This window comes from Zonotrichia albicollis, chromosome 13, assembly GCF_047830755.1.
Source record: "Zonotrichia albicollis isolate bZonAlb1 chromosome 13, bZonAlb1.hap1, whole genome shotgun sequence".
Taxonomy (NCBI): Eukaryota; Metazoa; Chordata; class Aves; order Passeriformes; family Passerellidae; genus Zonotrichia; species Zonotrichia albicollis.
Window position 1 is genome coordinate 7,768,145 of NC_133831.1, and position 24,331 is coordinate 7,792,475.

A 24,331-nucleotide genomic window follows, 5' to 3' on the forward strand; every position below is an offset into this window, starting at 1 on the left:
TTTAGAACAGCTAAATGCTATTTCAAAAGTCAAAGAAAACTGCAATATTAATACATTGGGGATGTTTATGGAACAAGAGAGAAGTCTGGCTGAAATAGTGATGGCCTCAACCATGATTCTCAGTGATAACAATTCCCAACATGATTTAGTTATGTCCCATCACATACAAAATATTATTGTCCTCTATTGCTAAGTTATGTTCCCACAGTTTCTCTTCCACTTACTCAGCTGAACACCAAGAGTGGCCATTTCAGCATAAATCAAAAACCTAGGAACACTATATATAGGATAAAGAGGGTAAGATATTTCTCCAAGGAGATATAGATAGGCAACAAACTGGCTGTGAGTTTGGTTTGGAGACACCAGGCCAATGGCATCAACAGTTAAGAGTGAACTTATAAGCAAAAGGGCTGAAAGAATCAAAATAACAAAGGTGGAAAGGACAGACCAGTCTACCACCAACTAAGTTTGTTTCCTGTTTGTAAGAGTCACCCCACCTGGACTCACCCTGCCCATAATTTTAGCCAATGCCACAGCAGTTACCTTAGAAACAGGAATCAGTTGGGTACACTAAGAGTGACTTGTCAGAGTCACACCTGTTTTGTTACCTGCTTAAAAAAAGTTCCTGAGAGCAGCTGCCATGCTTCCTTGCAACAAGTAGGATTCAGAAATAATCTGAGTACATGATATATCAACAGATTAGTGTCGTATTTTCAGTATTACCTCACTTCTGTCCTAAATACAGTCCAAATTGGTTGTGGTTTGTTGAAATTAAACTATGAGTACTCATTAGTCTTCCTGTATAAGGAATAAATGGTACTAATCTAAGTTAGGAAACTATTGTAAAGAAGATCTTGTACTGATACAGCATCTGTCGAGACACCCAACTGTTGCTATTTCTAGTTGAGAATTACACAAGTCCATTTCACTGGGCAGCGTTTTCTTAACTGGAGGACAGCACTGAGAAGGATTTCTCTCCTGTGGTCTGCAAGAAGGTTATGTCACCGGATTATTTACTACAGCTCACTTTTTCCGTACTTTCTGCGGGCAAGTTACAACAACACCGATCTCCTACGGAGGCCGCCGAGCCCGGCCGGGGCAGGCCCGGCCCGGAGTGCTCAAAGCTCCACCTGTCACCGCCGGCGTTACACAAGCGCAGGGGGAGCGCTGAGCTCCAGGGCCGGCGGTTCCCCCGCACCTCGCGACGCCGCCGCAGCCGCTGCCGCCGCCACCGGACAGGGAACACCCGCGGCTCCGGCCCGGACCCTGCCGAGTTCCCTCTGTGGCTCAGGGGCGGCCGCAAGACGGAGGAGTGCGGGGGGAGAGGGCCGCGGGTCCCTCGGCCGCCTCTCGCACACCGCGGCGGGCGGCCCGGCCGGGCGGGTGCCTCAGCCGGCCCCGCTGCCCCCAGCGCAAGCCGGCCCGGTCCCGCTGCCTCCGGCCCCGTCCCCACAGATCTCCCCCCACCGCCCCGAAGCTCGCAGTGCCCCCACAGCCACCCAGAGCATCCCCCCGGGGCCGGGCGGGCGCCGCTCCCACCTCGGCGGTGTCGTGAGGGCCGGGCCGGGGCCGCTCGCGCGCTTCTCTCGCGCCGCCGCCGTTCCGATACAAAATGGCGGATGGGGTCGCGCGCTCGCGCCGCGGCCTTTCCCCTCCCCCGTCCTCTCGCGGGGGGGGCGCGGGGGGAGCGGAGGGGCGGAATGCGCGCGGAGCTGCCGCGCCCCCGCGGAAGGGCCTTCGACCAATCACAGAGCGGGGCCTCGTGAGGGCTGACCAATCAGCGCCGTGCGACCTCGGGGGAGGGCACCCTGCCGCCCTCCGCGCGGAGCCTGAGCCGCGCGCCATTGGCCGGGAGGGGCAGAAAGCCTTCCTACTCTCTCAGCCAATCAGAGCTCCGAACTCCTCTCGGTCTGCGCGTGCGCGCTGCCGGCCAACCCGCTCTGCCGAGACCGGCCAATGAGCGAGGGGCGTCGCGCGGGGGCGGGGCGGGAAGGGGAAGTGGTGGGCGGTGCCAAAGGGCGCGCGGAGTCACGCGGGGGGGTTACCCCTCCCTGAGTGGTGCGGCCCGCCCCGTTCCCCTCGCCTCGCTGTTTCCTCCCCCCCGAAGGTGGTACAAGCCCAGGAACGGTTTCCCCCCCGCGCAGCGCCGTGGTACAGGCCCATGAATTGGCGTCCCCTCCCTCGCCCTGCCTTGGTACGGCCCAGGCGCCCCCCCCACCCCCGCCAAATCTCCTTAACACGGGGGCCGCGGGTCCTTCAGGGCCCCCGGCCCGGCACGCTCCAGCCGCGGTTTTTCCTTTCTAAGGAAATCCTCTCTCCATTTGCACCCTCCCGGATTGCCGGCCTCAGTCCCGAAGTGGAAACTCCCTTCAGTTCCTTCCCAGCCACACCACACCCGCCTGGCGGTCCCGGGGAGCGATACTGGGGCGCCACACCGGGACTGGAGCCCACAGAGCCTCCCCCGGCATCCCCTGGCCCTTTGCGCGAAGATACCCCGGAGAATGAGGGCCTGAGGAAGGCAGTGGGATTTCCCAGCTCCACACCATCCATCCCAAAGCTCGGAGAGCTGGGATGGCATTTCAGGATATGGCTTCATCCCTGTATCCCACCCAGGAGCATCTCCCACAGAAATCACCTCGTGCTGGCCTGACACACGCATCACAATGTCACTTTTATTGAGTTCCCTCCACTTTCTGCATGTACAAAATACATGTTAAAAGGCCAGTGTTTGTAAACGGGAGCAGTAAGGCAAACAGGAACGGCCACAGCACCTCCAGACTCGCTCAGCCCACAGCCACAGGGGCACCAAGGGAGCCCAGGTGTTTCTCAGGTGACATGAGACACTGTGTCCTCGTCCACTTCGGCCAAGGGACCTCCTTATGCCTAGCACACCTTCAGGAAAGCCAGAGCCACAAGACCCACCAGGTACCAAACCTTTTCATCTTCCTGCAGGGTGGGCACTGGAAGGCATTTTGGCATTGGCATCTGCTGAGCATCTCTGCTGGGCTCCACGGGAGGTGGCTCTGTGTTCCCCACACCCAGGACAATTGGCCATCTTCTTTATGCCAAAGGCTCCCTGAGTCCCAGCTCCTGCTCTTGGGCAGGAGCCTGGCAAAGGGGCTCAGCACACAGCCAGTGCCATACCAGTGGGGGTTTGGTGGAGCCTGGGTTTGTCAAAAGATGAGGGCAGAGATGCTGGAGATCCCTTGGGAGAGGCAGGAGGGATCTGTGCCTTCACAGCATCTCTCAAACATTCCTGCTGTGCTTAGGGCTTTTCTTCCTCCTTCTCCTCCTTCTCCATTCAGGAGACTTGTCCGTGTCCCAAGCAGCAATGGGGAGGTCCCCATTTACACTCGGTGTTAATAAGGAAATACCAAATGTTTCCATGTGGGAAGCACCCACGTGCTGTCACCCCTCCTGCAGCCACTGGTAGCAGCAGGACAGAGCCACGTTGAGAAGTGCAGGAGCACAAGCCATGGTTCTCCTTCCCACCACAACAGCCTGTGCTGCTTCCAGAAGATGCAGGAGGTGAAGGGCCAGGTTCTGCACAAATCTGGGCTGAACCCTCATCAGAGATGCATCAACAGCTATCCCTGAATTCCTCCCTCCCCAAGGGTTTTAGAAGCCAAACAACATAAAAAGAAACTCAAAGACAGAACAAGAGAACATTGCTGTTGAGGTTTAACACCCCCAACCAAACCCGCAGCTGGGGGAACTGCTCAACCCAGAAAAAGCAGGAATGAAACTATCATCCAGACAGGCAACAAAGGGACAGCCCAGAGCAACACCAGCCATAGAGAGTGTAAATGACCAAGAGAACAATCTAAAACAAATTAATACTGATTGCTTTATCCCAAAAGCATCCTTTAAAACCTGGCCCAGTCCCATTTCCTGGACACCTGGAAGAACAGGATTGTAAATCTGGAGAAGAGCTTTGCTCCATTGCAGTGTCTTCAGTAGGTTGATGCTGTCATAGCAGCTTCTCTTCTGAGTGAGCAACCCCTGGCAAGGAGAACATTGCACTGGCATGTCCCTACCCCAGGGTCATTCTGGTCCTCAAAAGAAAAAACCCAAACAGGCTGAAGGCAACCCTTTGTAACACAAAGTGCAGCCCAGGCAGAGGGAGATGTGAGAGTAGAGGCAGGAGACCAGCAGGAAACCAGAGATCAACCAAACATTGACACAGAACAGGACTGTGGGATGTCTCCCTGTCAGATAAACATGATTACTATTTCCCTTTATGCAGAACACTGCTTCTTTCTCCAAAGTTGGGAGAAGGAGTTTTAGCTGTGGAGAGGAGCTCCACCAGCACAAGGGTACAGAGATGAGAGCAGCATGGCTTTGCAAACCCCAGCCATGACCCCTTAGTGATGTCTGAGGGAGGGGTGTCTACTCCAGGGGCAGAAGGAGCTTGCCCTGGATGACAGGTCCCCTTGTAGTGTTGCTCTGGCTTCAGCAGGGAGCCAGGGCTGAGAGAAGCCTGACTGCCTGCAGCCTTAAGACAATGAGATACAAACCACCACAGGGCTTGTTCAGCCAAGCCCCGAGTCACAACGGTTCACTTGGATCTTCCCAACACACCAACATGTTTTCTTCCCACTTCCCTTTGGTCCTAGGGGAAATCTCCATCCCCTCAGCAGCAGCAGTGCAGTCCAGCCTGGAGGAGTCAGGCTGTAAGATCCACAAAGATGGCATTGGCAGTGGTCTGTCCAAAGATGAAGGCTCCAAGGGTGACCATGAACACCCCATAGCAGACCTGGGCCCACCAGCTGTGGATGCAGGAGGACAGGGAATATTTAGAGGGGTTCTTAGCCCAGTATCCACAGGGGAATGGGGGAGAGGGGAGGCACATTTCAGTTACCTGATTGCCCTGGTTTCTTGGATCTCAGAGAGCTTGGCTTGAATCAGACAGAGCCCTGAAAGGCAGGGAAGGCAAATTAGAACCAGATGAGGACTGCCCACTGGGGACTGAACAGACACCCTATAAAACAGGGAGCTGCACCCCCTGTTACAGAGGGCTACTCCATGTCCAGCCAAAACAGTTAGGCTGCTGACTGGCCTCTCACCACATCTTTGTCCTCCTCTAAAAATCTCCTGGTTCCTGTGTTTCCATCCTGCCCCTCCCTCTCTGAGACACAAGGCTGTGAGACCTTTGTCAGCCCCTGAGCATGCCAGGATCCCTACCTGGGAACACAAAGATGAAGCAGGCAGCCAAGCCCCCAATGACAGAGATGACTTTGCCAATATCAGGGATGAAAAGAGCCAGGAGCAGTGTCAGGAGGAACCAGCTGATGGTCTGAAGCAGGCGCCTCCTCCGCTCCCGAACCACGTCCTCCTCCACCGTGACCCCGGTATAGCGCAGCCAGAGACCCTCCAAGACAGCCCTGTGGGCACAAAGCCAGGACAGAGGGGTTTCCTCGTGCTGCTCCTCCTTCCCACACCAGCCCCAGCTCTCCCAGCGCTCACCGGCCACAGAAGTGCAGGATGGGGTAGGATGTCAGCACACAGAGGATGATGAAGGCCCGGGCGAGGGCAACAGGGATGTCATTGGAGGGGTAGGACATCAAGACGTCCTGCTCCACGCCAGCTCCAAAGGTTAGGAAGCCACAGATGCCTGTCAGGAAGGGAGCAGTCAGCACAGAGGACAGGGACAAGTCTCCTGAACATCTGTTTGAAGGACCAAACTAGGATGGACACGGCACAGGGCACATTGCAGAGGTGTTCAATGGACTCTCCTCCCTTCTCCCTCTGACCCTTGCTGACCAGAGGGTCCCTGCCCTCTTGAGGCTCACAGCCACTCCAAGGACTGTGCCACACTCACACCGTGTCCCCTCACTTACCAGTGCCTGTGTAGACAAACAGAGCAATCACCATGGCTGCTGTCACCACTGCCCCCCAGGTCTTCACCTCTGGCTGCTTCATGCTGTTAAAGACGGGCACGCTGCTCACGTGGCACTGCCAGGACACAGAGACAGTGGGGATATGTGATGGGCAGAACCATGGAGAATCCTACTCATGATATTCTGTGTTTGTTGGGATATCATGGTCTCCCAGGTTTGTCACTGGAGAAGAAAAAGGTGGGGGACAGGATGCCCTGTACATCCTAGCTGGGGTAAAATGGATCCATCTCCATCCAGAGGTGGTGAGATGTTAAAAATACTTTAGTCTCCTTGCAAAGCTGGGCAGTGAGCACACGGGCAGGGTTTTAGTCTGCCGTCCAAGCAACCACAGGATGGAAGGGGAATGCCAAGCTCATGGCCTTACCTGGAACCCAAAGCAGATGGTGGGCATGGCATTGAAGACAGCTGTCCAGGTGGAGGGGCTGGAAGGAGAGAAACACCCATCAGTGAGACCAGAATCCCCTGTGATCCCCATCCAGTGCACCAGGGGAGGATGAGCTGGGAGTGCTCAGTGTCTTTGTCTTACTGCATTCCCCCAACCAGCATGATGCCATTGCATGGAATGGGATTTTCTTGGGACCTAGTACTCCCTGAAGAACAGGGTCTTTCATTGAGACAGAAACAGCCAAACCTGAGCACACAAAAGTGAAAGTATCAGTAAAAAATAAGGATCTAGTTGGGCAGTGCAAAAAAACTGTTTTAACCTTTGGTCTGCCATAAAATTCCCGCGCTGGATCCAAAAATATACACTGTGAGGAAAGGAATAAGCCACAGTGGTTGTGCTGGTTAAGGAAATAACCAAAATCATCCAAATATAGACACAGCCCTTGTTGCTGGGTGAGCACAAGCATGGCACAGGGAATCCAGGGCCTGGATATGTCAGAGATAAAAACCAATCAGTGCTATCAAAATCTGTGATGGAGCCATGGGGACCTTTAAGAGGTCCTTTTCCTCCTCTTCACCACCTGCTCCTCTGAAACACGCAGAGGTGCAGCCATTTGGGAGCTTCTGGCAGCAACATGCAGAGTCCCCAGGACCAGGGATGGGACTGGTGAAAGATTCATCCCCTGCCTTTGCAGCCCTCACTCCCACAGCCCTGCCTGGCTCTGCAGAGCTGTGGTGGCACTGACAGCATTGTGTCTCTTGCTCTCACCTGGTGGGGATCTCCACAGGCACCAGCTCCTTGTCGGGCCAGATGTACTTGATGATAATGACTGCTGTGACATACCACGTGCCAATCACACTGAGGGAGCTGTGAAAGGGGATAGGAGGCTGTCAGTGCTCTGCCTCCCCACTTCATGGAGGGTCTCCTCCCAGACTCTCCGTCCCCATCTTCTGGCACAGCCCAGGCTACCCCACTCCTGCCTATCAGACACATTTTTTGTTTCCCTTCCCATGGGAATATACCAGGAAACGTCACCTGCTGTCCCCCAAGCAGATGCCAACACAATTCTGTTGCATTTGGGGGTTATCCCATCCTTCTCTGAGTGGCAAACCTGCCAGACTTGGGGCTTGGGCTGGAGAAAGAGGCAAGTGTTGAAGCACTGACACTCCTTGGTGCCCCTGCTGGTGCAGCTCCAGCAGCCAGGTCACACCAAGATTCTTGGTGAAGCAGGGCTGGCCTGCAGACCACCCAGCCTAGGGACAGTTTCTGGCTCTCCTTTCTGCTGGATTGCCATCTCCAAAGATAGGAGACAATGTAGTTGAAAGCAGCATTCCCTGCTTCCTCCAGCATGCAGAAGGGAGGGACACAAGCCCTGAAGTACAACACTGTGGCTGCACCGTGCTCAGCCACTCCTCTGCTTCCCAGATAGGTAAACTGAGGCATGGGAAGGCAGAGGATGAGTGGGCAGATATGGCACAAGAACCACACCATTTCCAGTCCCCGTCCTCTGCAACTGTGCTTAGGTGGGTGCTGGCTGGCCCACCCCAACGTCCAGGCCCAGAGGGCTCTTCCCACCCACCTGGCATATTTTTGGAAGCCAATCTCTTTGGGGATGGAGAGGGGCAGGATGAGCAGGAAGGCGGTGATGCTGATGGTGAACTTGCGGTCTGTGTACCAGCGGCTGCTCCCAACTTCCTCAGGCTCCTTCACCAGAGCAGCAATGACTGTGGGGACAACCAAGATGGTCAGGGTGGCCCTTCCAGCTGAAGGGACAACAACTGGTTATTATTTGCTCCATGGGAGGCACTTACTCTTGTCCTGCTGGTCTCCAATGATGATGAGGAAGGCGATGCAGGTGCCAAAGGTGTAAACAGCGATGGCCACCTCGCACAGCACACCAGGCACCTTCCCACAGACAGCCCACACAACCTCCTGGTACGTGCGCTCGTTGCTGGCCTGCGAGCAGTACGCCAGGATGACCAAGCCTCCGATGATGAAGATCAGCATGCACTGGGATAGGAGACAGACAGGGAGGGAACACTGAGCCAACAACATGGCAAGGTTCCCTCAGCCACCCCAGGCAGCCACCCCTGAAAACACTGAGAATCTCTGGTGCACCTCACCCAAAGAGCTTCTTCCTAGGAGTCTGGTCCTCCCCAAGCCCTTTCTGGGGCACCACATGTCCCTCCCATGCACCCTCCCATGGTGGGATGGGGGACTGTCCCTTCCCCACTCACCATCTGCAGGGTGATGCCTGCAGCCACACCACCAGCCATGCTGAAGGCAGCAGGGAAGTTGAGCAGCCCAGCCCCGAGAGCAGCGTTGACCACAATGAAGACAGCTCCCAGAGCCGATGTGGCCCCCAGTCCATTTCCTTGGCTCTCTGAATTTTTGGGCACCGTCTCCACACTAGGGCTCTGCAGGAGCCTGGCCCGTTCGCCAGCATCATCACTCCATTCCCAATCCTTGTAGTCACTGTTGATGCTCCCAGTGCCCTGAGCCATTGTCCCTTCGCAGGTGGCACACGCCACTGTCCACGTCCCACTAGTGCTCCTGCACCAGGCTCAGCCGGGCACCTCGAGGAGGGTCCTCAGCCAGCACTGGCTCCATCAGGCAGGAAGGGCAGCAAACAAACAGGCTGGAATGCAGCAACACGGGAGTCAGGCACCTCCCTACTCCTACAAGGGGATGAAGAATGACACTGTTAAGTGTTAGTTAAATTATATTAACAAGGGACAACCTGGGCATCAGGTGGGGGCACAGGGGAGCTGAGTTCCTAGACCTTAGCTTGGGGGGGGTCATAGCACACATGCATCAGCAGAGATATAGCAGGAGCACTCACCTCTTGTCCCTCAAATCAGGGAGAGGTCACAACTGCTGTTGGATAGGGAACTGAGCCCTGGCTGTGGGGCTGAGGAGCTGCAGCTTTACAGCAGGACTCGCCTTTCTGTGGACACAAGGCCCAATGTCCTGGCTCACTTCCTGATTTCCAGCCCTAATTTCTGCAAGCTCTGCAAGACAGAGCTGAGCACGTGCTCCTGAGTAAAGAGCAAGGCTGGGCTCAACAGGAATGACCTGTGTGCAGCAGAAATACTGTGTCAACAGGAAAAGCAGGACTGGCCCCTTCCTGGGCACCCCCAGGGTGACAACCAGCAGGAGATGGATGATGTCTCAGAAGCTTTTGGATTTGAAGATAAGGTGTTTCCAGCATCACAGCCCTTGGGGGTTGCAAAGTCCAAATCTCATCCCAGATGTGTCCAAGGTGGAGGAGGTCGACCCTCACAACCTGGCAGGATTTTGCAGGAGTTTACATGAACATGAGAAATCTCTTTTCAAGGAAATCTGCAAATTCCTAGAGGACATCTACAGAGACTCTACCTGTCCAGCTCACTCCTTGCTTCTGGGCTATTTAAACTCTGTGCTTGTGCTATGAATTCTCTGTAAAGATTTCTGGGGCAGGGGAGGAAGGGCCGCCCTGTGCCGCGTGGGGCGTGGGTAGGACCGTGGAGGGACAGGCCGGAGGGTCCGCGTGGGCTGAAGTTCCCACCCGGCCGAGGATGCTGCAGGGGGTCGATGCTTCTCCCGTGGCCTGGGGGAGGATGCTGAAGGGTGTCCTTCCCCTGCAGGCAAAGCCGCCATACTCTGGCAGCCAGAAACCCCGAGAGCAGGCGCTGCACCGAGGGTGACTCGACAGACCCGCGGCGCCCCCCGCCCGGAGCAGCAAGGCCCGGAACCGGTGACACGGAGCCGCCCGCGCTCGCAGGGGATGCACAGGCTCCTGCCCTGGCCGGTCACTGAGCTCCCCGCGTGTCCCCCCGGTCCGTCCGTATCCCGGCCCCACTCACCAGGCGGGGAACGCGCCCTGCTCCGCTCCCTTCGGCCCCGGCCCCAGCCCCGGCTGAGCTCGGCGGCGGCGGCGGCGCGGCGGCGGCTCCGCCCTGCCCGCTGCACGCCGGGGGTTGTAGTCCAGCCCCGGAGGCGGGGGAATATCCGAAGGGGAAAGTCCCCCTTCGGGTAGCCCTTCCCAGAGGCTGAGCCTGCGGGGACCCGCGGCAAGGAGACGGCGAGAGACAGAGCTGTGCTCCAGGGTGCTTTTATTGTACAGAGAACGAGCAGAAGAACGGCCCCACGCGGGTAAGAGGGCAGGAGGCGGCAGCTCCAGAGCCACGCAGAACCGGGGACCACAGCACAGGAAACCACAGAGCCGTGGGGCAGCACGTACGGCGTGTGCGGCATGGAAAGCGGTTTATTGCACAAAGGACAGCAAGCAGCGGCTGTGGGCATCGGGCCAGTAAACAAGCGGCGTGGGAGCGGAAACCTTCTGTCAGGGAGCGGCGGGAGGATCCAGCCTTCCAGCAAGTCTGGCAACAACCTGCACTACACCGGGACAGGTGCACCAGACTGGACCTGCCCCAGCTCCAATGGGCACACAGCTGCCCTGGGCAGGAATGGGAAATGAGGACTGCCCTGCTAAATACCCTGGTATGGCTGCAGAGGGAAGAGGTGCCTGTGGATGGAGACAGCTCACAGACTTAAAAGCTAATGCCTCCAGCTCCGCCTAAGGAGGCTCCACTCCATCGTGGGGCAGTGGCCAAAGATGGCCCCATGTACCAAGGCAGACAGCTTTTGCGAATTTGTCCTCTTGCTAGCTACACCTATGTTCAACACCACAGGCTTCAATTTCAGCTCCGTGACACCAGCTCACACCTGGACAACCTCAGTTCACAGACACTGTGCTCCTGGGGCCCATCGGTGGGAACTGCCTCTCTACATGGGATTCTCAGGAGATGAGGGTTTCACTGGTCATGTAAGATCCCCTGTGCCAGCATGGCCCTGAGAGGGAATGTTTGGTGCACAGAAGGGACAGGATCCAGCTGCACAATGACAGGATGAAGTCCCCAGCTCAACATAGCCATGCACCAGTTTATTTAGATTAAAAATCAGAGTCCAGTAAGTCACAGGACCTCAGGGACACTTGGCTTAGAAGGACAGAAGGTTTTTGAGTCATCAGCTCTCAGACTTCTCTCAAGATCTCTGTTTTCTGGTGTCAGCAGAAATGTGGTTGAACAGAGCAGAGAAGGATGCCCCACACCTCCATGAGGGGCATGCTGCAGGGCCAGCCTCTTGGCTGGCTTTGGGACACGCAACAAATACTGCAGGGAGGGCTGCTGGAGGTAAAGGGCTGGACTGCTGGGCTTAGGACAGGAATGGGGCAAGGCAGAGACCACCAGAGAGCAGTTTTCAGAGGAGATTGTTATTGGGGAGGGGAGGGGTGAGAAATTGTTTCACCTCCAGGTATGAAAGTGAGACAGGTTGAAAAGAGGGACACTGGTCTGCCCCACGCACTGATGCCACTGTGAATTACACCTGAAAGGAGAGTCCCAGATGGAAAGTGCGAAGCCAACGACGGAGCAGAGTTTGGTAGTGAGAAGTCCTCAGAGCTGTTTGTCGGAGGACAGCTTTGGTGCTGCCCAGCCCCAGGCTGGGATGATGGAGGATGGAGCCTGCTGGCAGCAGAAACGGGCTGAGGAGCTTGGAGGAGCATACCAGAGCAGCCCTCCAACTCAGCCTACCCAGCTCCCTGCCTGCTTCTGCTTGGGCCAGCAGCCAAAAGCCTCACAAAGCCTTCTCATGGAGAAATGTGTGCGGAGAAGCCTTTGGTGCCTACGCTGGTAGGAGGGCATTGCTAAGCATTTGCTTCCTCCAGCATAGAGATAGGTGCTGGGGCTGATGGAGAAAGGATGGACAGCAGGGAAGAACGGCTGTGAGGAGCAGGAGCCAGCAATTATGTCCCTGCTCCACAACACAGGATGGATTTGACAAGGCTTCTACAACTCATCTACAAGATACATTCAGCAGCGGCTTCAAGTGCTGTGGTTGAAGTATTCTGCTTGTTTCTTTTCCCTCCTCATCTTCGACTGGTGAGGAAGGGAAAGCCACCAGCTCCAGGGCACCCCTTTGTCTTTACTTTGTGACTTGATGGATGGCATGGGCCAGGTAACCCACATTGCCTGACGTAACTCCCGCCACAGAGATGCGTCCGTCCTTTGTCATGTACACTGAGAACTCCTTGATCAGCCGCTCCACCTGGGATGAAAGAGCAAAGTTCAAACTGCAGGCCAACCTCTGCTGTGTCAGCAAAGTGTAAATTTACCCAGCTTGCTGAAACTCAAAGAGCAAACTGGCTGCCAGCAGATAGGGCATCCCACTACCTGCAGAGTACCCTGTGCACCAACAGAGATGCTGCTCAGCTCTCAGGCCAAGCAGCAACACTGCAGATGTTCAGCTGGAAGAGTCACCTCACCTGAGCTGACCTTTAAGGTGACTTCAGAGCAGCACCAAGTGACTGCTTGCTTTGATAGACATGACAGCTACATTTACTTTCAACCTCCCCAAGTAGAGCAGGGAACAGAGCAAGACTGGGGTCCCCATGATGTGCCAGTGCTTAGGGCTTGGAGAATGCTCCTTCTGAGAAGTGCTTACAAGGGCTCATTTTTGCATCTGCAGTCAAAAACTTACTGACAAGGACTGCAAATGACACTTAGAGACCACTGGAATTGCATTTACCTGCTCAGGCTTCAGCCCTGTGAAGCAGAACATGCCGATCTGGTCAGTGATGTGCTGCCAGTTGTGGGAGGATCCCTCTTTCTTGAGGTTGGACACCAGCTGAGTCCTCATGCTGATGATCCGGTCAGCCATGCCCTTCACCTCTGTGAGCCTGAGGAGCCAACCCAGGAACCATTCAGAGCAGGGCTAGAACACACCAATGCTGCTCTCCCCACCCCAGCTATAGAAAATCAACTCTCCACTTGGAGGGGCCCCATAGAGGGATGAAGATGAGCATGAAGATGTAGCTCCAGCTGGGGGAGCTGCTCCATTCTCTTGATACCAGAAGATGACCTCTTTTTATTTATTCCATTGCTGTTGGGCATACTACCAGAATATAGACATTTCCCACATCTGAAAGCCACAGGTCAGTAGGATGCCTGATGGCAGCACTGCTCAAACCCAGATAAAACAGTATCTACAGATAAACCAAGAGTGCAGGGGTAGCATTGGCAAACAGGCCCTGCTCCAAAGCAGCACAGCTAGGAAATGTCTCTGCAGGGCACTGGATCAGGCACAAGTGTCAGGCTGCCAGAAGAACACAGCCCCCAGCGAGCCCACAGCACACTGCCAACCTTTGTTCTGCCAGACCAGCTGCTGGGAGGGACCCGGCACCAAGGGGCTGGGAAAACAGCACAGCACAGCCAGGAATCAGGCTTAGGGCATGAGGGTTACATTCCTGGGTCTCATTCCCAGAGAGCTTATGCTTCCACTTCCTCCACATGAGACACACTACATGGCTACCACCTCAGACTTTTATGCTTCTTGGATAGGCAGCTCCTGCTGCCCTCAATCCTTCGGGAGCTTTATCCCCTCCTTTACACAGAGTTTTCTTCCTTGGTAACACAAGAAAAACCTGTTTGTGTCAGGTTAAACTGACCCCAGCTGATGCCAGGACATAAGTAGGGATTTCTCCAGAGCAAACAAGGTTCTGACTGTTGCTGAAGCTAAGAGCTGCCTGTGACAGCAGCACACAGTAAGCACAGCACAGGGCTGCACAAAGAGACCTCACTGTCATGAACATCACAGATTTCTTCTTACCACTCCTTCCGCAGGTCAGGGGTGTTCAGGATCATGGAGGCAATGCGAGCTCCGTTCACAGGTGGGTTGGAATACATGGGGCGGATGAGGATCTTCAGCTGGGACTCGACCCTCTTGGCTTCATCTGGATCACTGCAGATCACTGTGAAGGCACCTGCACGCTCTCCTAAGAGAAGCACAGAATATCCAGAGTTGGAAGGATCACTTCCAGTCCAGTTTTTGGCCCTGCACAGAACAACCCCAAGAATCCCACAATTCCTGTGTCTGACAGCATTGTCCCAACACTCCTTAAGCTCTGTCAGGCTTAGTGCTATGACCACTTCCCTAAGGAGCCTGTTCCAATACCCAATCACCCTTTAGGTTAAGAACCTCTCCCGAATATCCAGCCTAAATCCTCCCTGACACACTTCTATGTTCCTTGGGTCCTGTCACTGGTCACAGAGAGCAGATGCTGCCCCTTGAGAGGAAGCTGATGCCCGTGATGAGCTCTGCCCTCAGTCTTCTCTTCTCCAGGCTGAGGAAGGCAAGTGTCCTGAGCTACTCCTTTTGTGGCTTCTCTTTTAGACCATTCACCATCTTTGCAGTCTCCTTTGGACACTCTCTGAAGCTTTATAGCCTTCTTACACTGTGGCACCCAACACCACACAGCTGTAGGGGATCCCTTCTACAGCTGTAGAAGGGTCTCCACCAGCTCCTAATGGGTTATCCCTGCTCAGTACAGCAGGATGAACACAGGCAGCAGGAAGACATTGGCTGCTAAACCTTGAAGGCACTGGGATCCCACCAGCAGCCTGGATGAAACGATTTCCTTGTCATGTGTCCCACTCACCATACAGCCCCATGTTCTTGGCGAAGGACTGCGACAGGACGATGTTGATGCCCTGCTCGATGAAATAGCGCACAGCCCAGGCATCCCGGTTGATGTCCCCGCTGGCAAAGCCCTGGTAGGCCATGTCAAAGTACACGAGGAGGTTTCGTTTCTGCCAGCAAAGATGGAAAGAGTGTCACACAAGCTGAGCACCCCTCTGCAAGAAGCAGTGCTGAGAAAAGCCATGCAGACAGTGGTCTGTCCACCTGCAGCGATTCTCCTTCAGAAAGAGAATCATTCCCCCTCATTCACCACAGGAAAAGCAGCCCAAAACCTGCAGCTACCCAGCACACATCAAAACAGCAGCTAAAGATCCTCTGGGGCATTTATGGGATGTGCAAGTCTGGCCCAGGAAGCAGAAGTAAATTCAATAGTAATAAAATACTCTACTTCAATGTCTTCTGTATTATCAATTTCCAGGAAAATCACCTGGGAACTCTCTAGTCAGCTAGGCAGATACCCCAGATACTCTGCCCCTTAGATATACCCTTCTGTAGGCCACAGAGATCACTTGGATATCTACCAGTTCTCAGGACCCTACTAAGGCCAAGTATCTCCAAGGCCAATTTCACTGGCTACAGGCTTGATGGAGCAGCAGGAAGGAGGAAAAGGTAGAATCTGTCCCTATCTATTTGCAGCTGAAGCTAGCAAGGAGACACCAAACATGTGAGAGATCTTCCAGCATTTTTAACACAACAGCACTGGGTGCTCTGCTCCAGCAATCACAGCTCATGCTTTCAACCCTGCTGCTCTCCTTTCAGGTCTCCCTACTCCAGCTTCCTGGGAAGGTGCCAGCAGAAAGCCCAATGGTCAGCTAGAAGCTTTCTGGGTACACTTGGCTGGCTCCTGTCAGGAACATGATACCCATGCTGCCTTCAGGAAAGGGAATAACCTTTAGCAAAGTGAAGACCAGGTGCCACCCATGAAAGGCCAGAGATGTGGTTTGCCCAGGAATGGCACAGTACCCCTGGGACATTGCTTACCTTCACTGTAGCTGCCAACTCCTTCCACTGCTCCTGCCGGGGATCCACCCCAGTGGGGTTGTGAGCGCAAGCATGTAAGAGGATGATGCTCTTCTCTGGAATTTTCTAAGGAAGATGTTACAGAGAATGAATCATCAGTGCTATCTGAGCATTCTCCTCAGCAGATGAGACAGCTTAGATGAGCTCTGTGAGGCTTCTAGCCTTGATTTAATGCCTTCAGGCAACATAAAATGATAGAATATTCTGAGCTGGAATGGATCCATAAGGAGTCCACCTCCTTGGCCCTGCACAGGATAACTCTGAGCACCACACTATGTGCCTGAATTGTTCAAACATTCCTTGAACCCTGGCAGACTTGGTGCCATGACAACTTCCCTTGGGACCCCGTTTGAGTGCCCAACCACCATCTGGGTAAAAAAATCTTTTCCCAATACCCAGCCTAAACCTCCTCTGACACAGCTTCATGATCACATATAGGGTAAAATAATATCACCATCTGTTTCCCCACATGACCTCCCTTCTTCCAGGCATGGAAGGCAACTCACAGAAATGTCATCCATGGCTCCAGAGAAGTCAAGGCTGCACGTCTTGGGGTCATAGTAGCGATAAGCCTGAAGCTGCATGCCAGCATCACGGAAAATGGGAGTGTGGTTGCCCCAGGATGGTTTGGGTAGATACACATCACGGCTGGCTTTGAAGAATCGTTGCTGGTCAATAGAAAAACAGTGTTCAAACAGGTTGTATACATACAGGCAGTTAGAAAACCATAAAAATTCAGCTCTGGTCAAAATATGTCCTTTCCTTCCACTGCTGGCCAGGCACTCACCAAAAAATTGGCTCCAATTCGCAGAGATCCAGTCCCAGAAATACCCTGCACAGTAACATACTGCAAGAAAAGAAAAAAAAAACATCTGAGTAGCCGTGTTGTGTTACAGGGAGAGCACAGTCACTATGTCAGCACTGGCAGCAGCACACCAAAACAGGGACAAGGGGCTGGAGGGACCACAGGGGTCAGCATCTATCTCCAACTCCAGGGCGGGGAGTTGGGCCCCCTGGCAAGGTTAAATCCCCTCCTTGGGGAGGGCTGTTTCACCCCAGCCTTCAGAGGAAGCAGTGATCCTTGGGGCCAGCCAGCCCACAACTCAGAAGCATCAATACCCCAGCAGTTCTTCCACATTTGCTGAGCACCCACACACAAACCGTGTGTCTTCCCTGCCCCTGTGTCCCGGCCTCTCCTTACCCGGCCGCTCTTGAAGGCCTCACTGTTTTCCCCCAGAGCCAGCTCTGCGGATGCACGGGTGAAATCCGCCAGGCCCCCGATGGGCAGGTACTCCTTATCCATCTTCTTGGATGCTATCATGGCCTCTGCCTGGAAGGGACGGCACAGGCTCAGTGAGGAAGGCATCACCATGGAGACAATGATGGACAGCTGAAGGTCACTCCTCTGCACATTTGCTTGCTCGAAAGGGGCAAAGGTTGGTTTACAGGAGTTTCTCTGCAGGGCTCATTCCAAGCAAGGGGGAGCAGTCAACATTTCAGATAAAACCCCACAGCCACCAGAGCCCTCAGTGGGTGACAGTGTTGGTACCATGGAGCCAAGGAAACATGGCACCAGAAGAGAGCACCACTTCCAGCCCATTACAAGTCAATGCTGCTGCACAAGGACACACACTTCTTTGCCCAAGCAGGAACTGTCCTGCAGGAAAGCAAGACTTAAGTGTTACTGAGAGGCAGATATCTCTATGTAGGAGACATCCCCAAACCAGGGTAGCAAACCTTTTGTAGGGCCTTGTCATGCTGGAAGTGGCACAGACCCTGGCAGCAATCACACACCACCAGGAAACTGTCCCTGTGACAGAATCCAGGCTCCCTGGTTGTGACCCAGCTGCACAGAGAGAGGGAGGGCAAGGGATGGCTTTAAACCCCTCACTGATGAGACACATGGAAAAGGCACTCTCCCTGCACCCTCCCTGTCAGTGCAGCCAATCAATGCATGTGTCAGCTGCCAGCTATTTAACAGCCTATTTCTACCCCTACAGCCCTAAAAGACCCCATAATCCCTTCAAGGGCAATGTCCACACCCTGGGCTGGAGTTTTAGACTGGCTTATGGAGAAACGGGTAGTATCGGCTCAGCAGAATTTCTAAGACTAATCCACTAAGGGGCCAACGTCAGCTCCTTCCTCCCTTGTGGGGTGCCCTGAAGAACATGAGCCTGTTCAAGAAACATCTTGAATTTCAGAGAACAGGTGCATTGCAGGGCTCATAGAAGTCAGCAACAAGTTAAGAGTTACCTGAATGGGAACAGGACATGTATTTTCTGTTTTGTCCTGTACAACTTAATGGCTCTGTCATGTCTCAAAAGAATAGTCCTGGTAAGGGAGACATCCAGAAATACTGTCCTGCTCTGTTAGAGACAGAGCTTACTTTAAGGATCAACAGACAAAACTTGCTTAGGGACCTTCCCCTTCCCTGCCTCCCTGAGGGTACCTGGCACCTGGATGTGGCCCTGCCCAGCAGCCAGCTCACCTTGCGAACACAGTTCAGGACATAGGGCTTCCCGTTGTCATCCCGATACGCCCCCACACCCAGGTTCATCTTCTTGGAGTTGGTGTCACGCTTGTAAGCTTCTGTCACCCCCAGGATGGGGTCGGGGGGACCCATCTCCACGTGGGACCACCATGAGCTAAAGGGAGAAACAAGAAGCTAAGCATGAGGCTTGAGAACTGGGCAGAGATGTGCACCAACAGAAACCCACAAGGGAAATCTTGTCTTTAAACCACTGAAAAAGGTACAAATAGTGTTCAGAGAATTATCCAAAAAACCAAACCATTTAAGTCACACTGTGTATTACAGAATGGGAAAAGAGCCTCAGTTCATTGTGGCTGAAGATAACTGACTCCCTCTCAGTCATTAGTATGTTGAAATGCTCCTGTTTGCCTTATGTGCTAACACCACACACAGAGCCCAGGAAACTGGAGCCTTGAACTCCCATGCTCTGGACAAGTGCCCAGAGCCTGCACGTGGGATTGCACAGGTCATTCCCCTCCAGGGAACCTTGGCCAGAGCCAGGCAATTGCACAAAAGCATGAATATGGAGTCTCTTCCAAACTTCTGGAAAGGCTGTAGTACATGAAAACCAATTTGTTTTTCTCCCAGCATTGGCTGACAAAATAAAGGTACTTCCACTCTTTGCCCTACAAACTCTCCCTCCCCTGGTGTTGTAGACAAATGTTGTTTTCCAGGAAATCATAGAAGACAGTTTGTTCCTTGTGTGACAAGTGACAAGCTCTGATGTGAAGACCCTTCCCCTGCTGTCAAGCACAAAACCTCCCTGCATCAGGAGCTTTGTGCTTCCCCAAAATAAGGAGCCACCTGCCTCTGCCCGGCTGGCAGCACACCCTGAAGATGGAGAGGCTCTCTTAATGTCAAGGGCAGAGCAGACCAGGCTATAAAAAGAAACCTGTTATTTCCTTTGGCCAGAGTCTCTGCTCTGTCCCATGTCCAGGCTTTGCAGGCCTGCAGACAGTGCAGGAACAGCAGTGTGGTGTTTTTTAACCTGCCTGGCAGAGGGATTTGGCTGTCACAGCCCCCTCCTGAAGGCACTGCATGCAGCTCTGAGTGTCCTGACTCACTACGCAGATCCCCCAGCTCAGTGGGGAACAAAGGGTGCAATACAAAGTAGATTGGGTTATCTCCTGGAGGACAGAACTCAAGCCTTGATTGCTGAAGGAGAAACACACAGAGAGCCATATCAGCTTTACTATGCTTTGCTGCCCAGGAAAGGCTATGTCATCTGATAATGAGATCCTTTCCCAACTTGGGAATTCTGTCCCGGGGCTGGTCCCTGCCCCAGGCAATGCAGGCAGCCTGGAGCCAGCCCAGGGCCAGCCAGACCTCCTGCTGAATGTGTAATGCAGACTCTGTAGGCAGATACAGATCTGTGGGCAGTGGGGCCATGAAGGTTAAGGAAGCTCTCACTGATCAGCAGAACTCACACAATCATCTTTCCTCTCCATTCTGTCCCTGTTTTAGGTCCATTTAGGCCAAATTTCACTACAGAAAAATTTTGCACTCTCCCTGTATATAGATTGCATCTCGTGGAGCCTCAATCATTTGCCCTCTTCAGACTAACTTCAGACAATACTCTGTACACCATTTCCAAATTTTAAAAAAAGCCTGTTATTGCTTTTGACAGGCTTTGAGGAAGAGGTAGAGCCACCACAGGTAGTTTAAAAATGGAAGATGTGCTTAACGTTTTTTAGACCACCAACTAGTCTTAATTACCTCTTAAGTATAGGATTAGCTTGGCAAGGAGGATGAGTCAGAGATGCCAGCAACACACACCCTCCGGAGAGAGAGGGACAGGGGCTGCAGCCAGTGTGGAGGGAGTGACCTGGGGAACCAACCTGAGCAGGACACGTCAAGGGGACTGTCAGGGCAAACTCCTGCTGCGGGTTCAGGCAGCTTTGGACAAACACCTCCCAATGTGTTCCTGGCAATGGAGAGGCAGAGAAAGAGAGAAACAACATGCAGTAGTGTGGCTTTCTTCAGTTTACCTGGTTTAGGATTATTTTGGTATCAAGGGCTGCAGGAGCCTGGCTATCTATTTTAAAGAGCTGCTACTTTGGAGATGGTGACAGCACCTTCTTTCTGCTGGGCTTTTCCCCAAGCAGCTTACAGTGTTTGGGGAATTTAGGTCCTGATCCTGCTAAGGCTTAGGCAGGTCACTGAGCTCTAACATGCTGCAATTAATGCTGATCCTGCAGGCATTTACCTAAGCTGCAGCACTCCAGAGAGTTAAGTACCTTTGTTCTGAGCCGGTTTTTGTGTTGGCTTAAGGCACCATTGGGGTAGGTTTAGGACTTATTTTCCTGCTCTCAGCATGAAGGTTTCCAGGCGAAACAAAACTCCTCTGGTGTTTCCAGGGAGGTGAGCTTGCAGGGAGACAGGAAAAAAGCCTAGGCTGAGTTGTCCAAACACATCAGGATACCAAAGAGATCACAGAGGCAAAGCTTTCCCAAAGGGGTTTGGGAAAAATTGATCTCCTAGGGGTCCAAGGCCACAAACCCTAACACACTGCTACGCCCCCTAACTGTTGTCCCTGCACTGCCTTGTATTTTGTTTTGAGCAATTAAAAGAACATTGGGCTTGAATAAAGGTCAAAGCTATAAACTGCACATCTCTGCCAGGCCAGAGGTATTCAGTGCAGAAAAGTAACCAGAGGTAAACTTAAGCTGGGGTTGAACTACCGGAGGGATACTCCATGTAAGCCAAAGGAAGCACATTCTCCAGCTACAGGACTTCCACCCAGAAGGCCCAGTCAGAGTTCAGATGCTCATCAGAGCTCCAAATAGTCTCTGTACTCTTCAGCCATGCTGGTCTTCTGAGCTGGTTTAATGCTCAACTGCAAGTGCAGTGGGACAGAGAAGGTGGAAAAATGAGCCAGGAATTGCATAAATTTGCACATTTTTCAAAAATATATATGGAACTTATGCCTCGAGTGCACAGACCTCAGAAGTGCTTAAGGACTCAAGCCAAGCCCGAAGAGCAAGCATTTACAAGCCCAGTGAAGGTTTCCATCGTGGAGAGGCCAGCCCACATTCCCTGAGGCACAGCCACATAAGATCCCAGATTTCAGAAGCTTTGCCAGAGCCCCCACAGCAGTTCTGCAAGACAGAGCAGAGCAAGGGGCCAGAGGGGCCAAAGGCTGTATGTAAATCACATCTAAAGCAAATATTTACACATGAATAATGCCAACAGGCTGCTGGCTACTACAGGGCAGTCCAAGCCTACAAATTCCTTGCCCCAGCGATTCTGGGATAAGCTTTCCACCAAGAAAAGTATTTAAATAGCTGTCTTGTGATACATCAGAGCAGCAGACTGAGTTATCGTCCTAATTAGCATTTGTGTGTCAACGGAGCCGTTTTAACCATTTCATATCTCTTAACTTCTGTTCTGCTTTCAGAAAGAGCATTCCCAGCACAGATTAATGATAGCAGCTGGAGCACCACATTACATTGCTGAAGATAAGGAAACAGAAACTGCTAATCAGTGCTTGGCTTCCTTTGTTGCATAATAAGCCACTATTCCTGAACGGAAAGAGGGGGCCGTGCACAGAGATTCCTTACAAAACTTAACAACCTCTTTTGGGTGACCTCAATGCAATTTGATAATTTACACTTTGCTGTATAACAAGCTTGAGAATAGCAAAGCTTATGCCAGCAGGCTCCATACTTTTCACAGGCCTACTATAGTCCATGGGCACAAAACACAAGTTCTAGACAGCTGCTCTTCTGTCCCTGCTGAGAAGAGCCTCAAGGCTGGCTTAGAAGCAGTAGTGACTGCTGGAATAGGCATTTAAAAAAAACCCACTGCTTTCCTGCTCTGATGTAGGCTGGAAACTGTTTCTTAGGGGCCTCTCCACTAGTGAGGGTCAGGAGTTAAAGAGTTCTGGAGAGCAGCAAGGCCTCATCCAGATCCTTCTGCACACTCTGCTTCTTGGTCACCTGGTCTCAGGGATGTTCCCAGCCCCATGGCTCTCAGGTCAGCTGTACTTTATGGAAACTTGGACGTTCTGGGCTTTTCACACAGCTCCACCATCCTTCTATCTGACCAGAGACAGCAGAATCCAGAGCTGCTGGTGCAGGACTGGTGCTCACAGGAACAGTCACTCCCAGCCTGCTCCTGCCAGGGTTTGTAACTCTGAGAGCACAGCTCCAGCACAGCCTGCACTACTCCCACCCCATTTCATGGATCATGGGGTCACTGGAATCCCTTTGGTCTCACTTACACAGGGCAGCCAGACAGCACCACCTCAGCCCCATTTTACAGCACACAGAATCCTGGAATGGTTTGGGTTGGAAGAGACCTGAAAGACAGACATTGTCCAAACCCCTGCCATAGCCAGGGGCACATTCCACTAGACCAGGATGCTCTGAGCCCTGTCCCACCTGGCCTTGAACACTTCCAGGGATGCAACAGGCAGTTTCTCTGGACAACCTGTGCCAGGGCCTCACCACTCTCACAGGGAAGAATCTGTTCCTAATATCTAATCTACCCTGCCCTCTGTCAATTTAAACCCTTTCTCCCTCGTCCTGGCACTCAACACCCTTGTCAAAAGTCTCTCTCCAGCTCTCTTGTAGCCCCTTTAGATACTGTAAGGCCACAATTAGGTCACTCCAAAGCCTTCTATTTTCCAGGTTGAATAAGCCCAGATTTTTCACTCAGCCTTTCCCCACAGAAATGATGCTCCATTCCTCTAATCAGCTTTGTGGCCTCCTCTGGACTTGCTCGAACAGGTTGATGTCCTTCTTGTGCTGGGGCCCCAAAAGTGGATGCAGTGCTGCAGGTGGGGTCTCAGCAGAGCAGACCAGAGGGGCAGCATCCCCTCCCTTTACCTGATGCCTGCACTGCCGGTGATGCAGCCCAGGACTCTGCTGGTTTCGGCGCTGCGAGCGCACATGGCCTGGGCACGTCCAGACTCTCATCGACCACATCATTCGTGCCCCGGAGCACAATGTACATCACTAGCAGCACCCCAGCCAATCACTCAAGGCAGAGGGTGTCCCCAGCCCATCGGTCACGGCACAGGGTGTCCCCAGCCCGCCGTTAAGGCACAGGCTCCCCCCCGGCCCCGTTTCTCGGGGCTCCCCGGTGCCGACGCGCCCTCCACGGCGGCGCCTCAAGGGCAGGCGGGGGGCGCCGCGCTGGGCCGCAGCCAATCAGAGCGCGAGAACCCCCCTCCCCAGCCAATCGGAGCGCGGTCCGTCCCCCCGGCAACCCCCATCCCCAGCGCATCGTCAGCCGCGGGCCGCACGGAGGGACCCGCTTCCCACAGCCTCCCCCCACCGCCACCTTGGAGCGGGGCTCAGTCGCGGGAAAACCCCTCCACCCACATCGGCGGGCGGCCCTAGGGGCTGAGCCACCTCTCAGCCCTCACCTGGCGCGGGAGGCGGCGGCGGCGAGGCGCGGGGCGGCGAGGAGCCGGCGGCTGTGCAGGAGCGCCATGGCGGCAGCGGCAGTGGTGGCAGCGGCGGGCGGGCACTTCACACCACGGGCGCCGGCTGAGCGCCCCGCCCCGCGCATGCGCCGCCACGCCCGGGCACCGCCCGCGCTGCCCCCTGGCGGCCGCTACGGGTCAGTGCAGCCGCGCCGCTCGGTCCGGGGCGGTGCTGGGCTGTGCCGGGCTATACTGGGCTGTACTGGACTGTGCTGGGCTGTACTGGACTGTGCTGGGCTGTGCTGGGCGGTGCTGGGCGGTCCTGGGCTGTACTGGGCTGTGCTGGACTGTGCTGGGCGGTGCTGGGCGGTTCTGGGCTGTGCTGGGCTGTACTGGGCGGTGCTGGGCGGTTCTGGGCTGTGCTGGGCTGTACTGGGCGGTGCTGGGCATTACTGGGATATGCAGGACTCGACTAGGATGTAGTGGGCCGTGCTAGGCTGTACTGGGCCATCGTGTACCATGCAATACTGGCTGTACTGGGCTGTCCTACATTATACTGGGCTGTAGTAGGCTGTACTGGGATATGGAGGACTCAACTAGGACATGTT

The 24,331-nt window shown here is 54.0% G+C and overlaps 3 protein-coding genes across 12 annotated transcripts in view; all 3 read right to left on the minus strand.

The window, feature by feature from the left end:
- The window catches only part of CNOT1 (CCR4-NOT transcription complex subunit 1), a 55,508-nt gene extending 53,813 nt beyond the window's left edge, over positions 1–1,695 (minus strand). For all 7 annotated transcript variants that reach the window (XM_074550926.1, XM_014269704.3, XM_074550922.1 and 4 more), the window contains exon 1: positions 1,540–1,695. The gene's annotated coding sequence lies outside the window, so the exon portion shown is untranslated. The remainder of the gene's footprint in view (positions 1–1,539) is intronic.
- A 947-nt stretch (positions 1,696–2,642) lies between these two features.
- On the minus strand, positions 2,643–10,269 carry SLC38A7 (solute carrier family 38 member 7). 4 transcript variants are annotated; one of them, XM_074550929.1, is made up of 12 exons: positions 10,131–10,260; positions 9,128–9,232; positions 8,523–8,923; positions 8,097–8,295; positions 7,865–8,009; positions 7,054–7,152; positions 6,265–6,322; positions 5,841–5,955; positions 5,467–5,614; positions 5,185–5,384; positions 4,862–4,916; positions 2,643–4,769 (listed from the first exon to the last, which is right to left on the minus strand). In XM_074550929.1, the coding sequence occupies exons 3-12, from the start codon at positions 8,787–8,789 to the stop codon at positions 4,667–4,669; spliced, it is 1,389 nt and encodes a 462-aa protein (XP_074407030.1). In that variant the 5' UTR covers positions 8,790–8,923; positions 9,128–9,232; positions 10,131–10,260; the 3' UTR covers positions 2,643–4,666. The 4 variants fall into 4 exon arrangements, with proteins under 4 accessions (XP_074407030.1, XP_005490807.1, XP_005490806.1 ...); XM_005490750.4 differs by having other exon boundaries at positions 8,523–8,963; XM_005490749.3 differs by lacking the exon at positions 9,128–9,232 and having other exon boundaries at positions 8,523–8,963; positions 10,131–10,269.
- A 919-nt stretch (positions 10,270–11,188) lies between these two features.
- GOT2 (glutamic-oxaloacetic transaminase 2) lies at positions 11,189–23,883 on the minus strand. Its single transcript, XM_074550930.1, has 10 exons — positions 23,724–23,883; positions 18,311–18,467; positions 17,024–17,152; positions 16,610–16,669; positions 16,329–16,490; positions 15,784–15,888; positions 14,762–14,912; positions 13,933–14,098; positions 12,853–13,003; positions 11,189–12,372 (listed from the first exon to the last, which is right to left on the minus strand). The coding sequence occupies exons 1-10, from the start codon at positions 23,867–23,869 to the stop codon at positions 12,250–12,252; spliced, it is 1,350 nt and encodes a 449-aa protein (XP_074407031.1). The 5' UTR covers positions 23,870–23,883; the 3' UTR covers positions 11,189–12,249.
- Between the last annotated feature and the right edge of the window lie 448 nt (positions 23,884–24,331).